Here is a 2,916-nt window from a genome sequence, read left to right on the forward strand (position 1 = left end):
GCGTTGGATTCGTCTCGTCAAGAGCTTCAATTTGGTATGTGGCTCGTCGTCTGGATCCTTACGGTTGGAGAGAACGAGCTGTTTGAAGTGGTGCCGTCAATTAGGGTTTTTTGAGGTAGTTCGGGATTTCAGAGTCTCGTGCTGATAACGTGTTGTGAAAGTTTGTTTTATTATTGAATCAAAGTGTTCCTTATATAGGAAATACATGGCGACATGGGCCTAAATACAATGGGCCATAAACGGGCCAAGATTATAAGTAAATATCTAATGAGCTGGACATCTATAAACATAATATTCATAACAACTGAATTTTTATTCAGTTTTGGCAATTTTTAAATAGCTTATTTCTCCGCAGATCTGCGATGATTAAACGTGTCATTCTCATCCTTGATGGTTGATACTACGGGTTGTTAAAGGTCCATAGTTTGTTGTTTTTAGTTCGGCCTGTTAGACTTGGCCTTTTGTGTAGGGTGTTTGAGCATGTTTTTTTTGGGCCTTATTTATGTTTTCTCAAGCTGTTTAGGGCTTGTTTCTCTTATTAAAATTAAGTTGACCAAAAAAAAAATTAGAAAGTATACCAGCTAGCCTAATACCAGCCGGTTCCCTAGAGAAATCACAAAATAGTTTTGCATTTCTGACCAACTTTTCTCTCACCTTTGAGCCTCTCTGAACTGCGAAATGGAACCACCGAAGGACCAACAGACGCCGGTGAAATCTCCCTCCGAACCACCGTCCTCCGCTTATCCTCACTCCGGCTGCTGTACAAACTGCGGCGGACCAACAATTTCCGAGCCGCCGCAACCTCTAGCTTCATTACCCGACATGTCACCGCCACCAAACTACCGCCCGATCCGAGCTCCAGCCATCAATCTCCCCCACAACTCTCAGGCCATCATCCTCTCCCCCGTTCCTCACGCCGAGCAAGTCCCCGTCGTCGCTCCGCCGTATCAATTCCAACGCCCCGTCAAGCGAATCCACTCCCCAGACGACATTCGCCGCTTCCAGGAATCACCCTCTTTCAAGAACTTCTTGGGATTCGTTGTCTCTCTCTCCGAATCGATCCGCGGACACAAAATCTCAGATCCTTGCCACGTGTCACCCACCGTCGCCGCCATAGTATCGATCCTCGACACCTTGTTGCAATGGATCGACGAGATCCCTCCTGTTGAAATGTCCTCTCGTTACGGTAACATCTCGTTTCGGTCGTGGCACGATCGTCTCGCCGAGAAAGCCGAATCTCTTATCCATGAGTTTCTCCCTGACGAGTTCAAAGAATCCGTTATCGAGATCCTTCCTTACTTTTTCGATAGCTTTGGAAACGCAACGAGAATCGATTACGGAACGGGGCACGAGACGAACTTCGCGGCGTGGCTGTATTGTTTAGCGAAGATGGGGATCATCAAGGAAGAAGATTACCATGGTGTGGTGGCTAGGGTGTTTGTCAAGTATCTTGAATTGATGCGGAAGTTGCAGATCGTTTATTGCTTGGAGCCTGCTGGTTCTCATGGAGTGTGGGGACTTGATGATTACCATTTCTTGCCCTTTATATTCGGGAGCTCTCAGTTGATTGATCACAAGTATATGAAGCCGAAATCGATTCACAACGATGATATCTTGGACAATTTCTCTAGCGAGTACATGTACTTGTCTTGTATTGGGTTTGTGAAGAAGGTGAAGAAAGGGTTGTTTGCTGAGCACTCTCCCTTGCTTGATGATATAAGCGGTGTACCCAACTGGAAGAAAGTGAATAGCGGTATGCTCAAGATGTACAAGGTTGAAGTGCTCGAGAAGGTTCCCATTATGCAGCATTTCCTCTTTGGCTGGCTTATCAAATGGTATGACTCTTCTTTCCTTTTATCTCGTTTTTAAGCATACAAACCTCTGCCTGTGTAATCTGGTTTGTGGATTGGATTTTGTATTACGAGACTGATTGATATCTAGATAGTTTGGTGGTCTTTTTTATCAATGTGTTTGATGGGAATCAGTAACTTCTTGATTGTTACAAACCCTGTTAGTTAGAGAAACTTGTAGTTTACAGATTAAGTTACATTATATTTTGACGCTTGACATTATCAGACATGAACTTACATTATATCTTTTGTATCGATGTGTTGTAATTAATTTTAATTGCTCAAAACCCCCTTGTTGGCAGGGAGGAGTAAATTACTTTACCATAATACATTGGAGCAGGGACGATTTCTACTTGGAGAGATGGCTTATAATGTAGTAGAGACACGTCTTTGCTTTTGCATGTATCGAATAGATGGATGAGATAGATATGAACCTGCTTATGCTATATCTCGTATTTTATACTGTGGGTTTGATACTTCAACTTGTTTTTTTTTTTTTTTTGGTGATTCCAGTCTCATCTGACTTTTACTTTGAAAGTCTCTGCAGCAGAGTAATTTTTACAAATACAGAATCCGTGACACAGGTTCTTTAGAACCTGTTCATAGCTATTGTTTAAAACGCCATTGTTGGAGATGGATTTAGCATCCCTCTACAAGGCCCATTGAACAACAGCTTTCGGCCCATCGACATCAAGATTCCTCTTTGGAGATTGGTTCGATCGATCGCTTGAACCGGATGACCGATCGATCGGTTAAACTTATTTAGGCTCAATACGCCATCGCTTCGCTAGGAAGCCCACGAACATAAATTCAGGCCCAAGGGTTCTAGGGCGAACAGGTCCTAGGGCGAACGAAGGGCAAAGTAACGAGAGCTATAAAAGAAGGTCGAAGTGGAAAGAGAAATGGATCCGAAATACACTTTAGAGCACTGACGGCAAGATTAGGGTTTACTAACCAATCGATCTACCTTGTGTTCTTGCCGGCGCTTTCAACAAAGCTCCGGCCTTTTCTTCTTTTCGTTTCACCTCTTTGTAGTCCGTTCAATCTCGTTCACTAATCAATAAAA

General features: G+C 43.3%; 1 protein-coding gene across 1 annotated transcript; it reads left to right on the forward strand.

Moving 5' to 3' along the window:
• Positions 1-579: 579 nt before the first annotated feature.
• On the forward strand, positions 580-2,379 carry LOC108823396 (uncharacterized). Its single transcript, XM_018596588.2, has 2 exons — positions 580-1,835; positions 2,153-2,379. Exons 1-2 carry the CDS (start codon positions 679-681, stop codon positions 2,160-2,162), a joined length of 1,167 nt encoding a protein of 388 aa, XP_018452090.1. The 5' UTR covers positions 580-678; the 3' UTR covers positions 2,163-2,379.
• The last annotated feature ends 537 nt before the right edge of the window (positions 2,380-2,916 follow it).

The sequence above is a fragment of the Raphanus sativus genome, chromosome 9 (genome assembly GCF_000801105.2).
Source record: "Raphanus sativus cultivar WK10039 chromosome 9, ASM80110v3, whole genome shotgun sequence".
NCBI classification, from domain to species: domain Eukaryota; kingdom Viridiplantae; phylum Streptophyta; class Magnoliopsida; order Brassicales; family Brassicaceae; genus Raphanus; species Raphanus sativus.

What these genes read in the sequence shown, in the direction of transcription:
- LOC108823396 (XM_018596588.2), top strand. Translation starts at nt 679, where the DNA reads ATGGAACCACCGAAGGACCAACAGACGCCGGTGAAATCTCCCTCCGAA.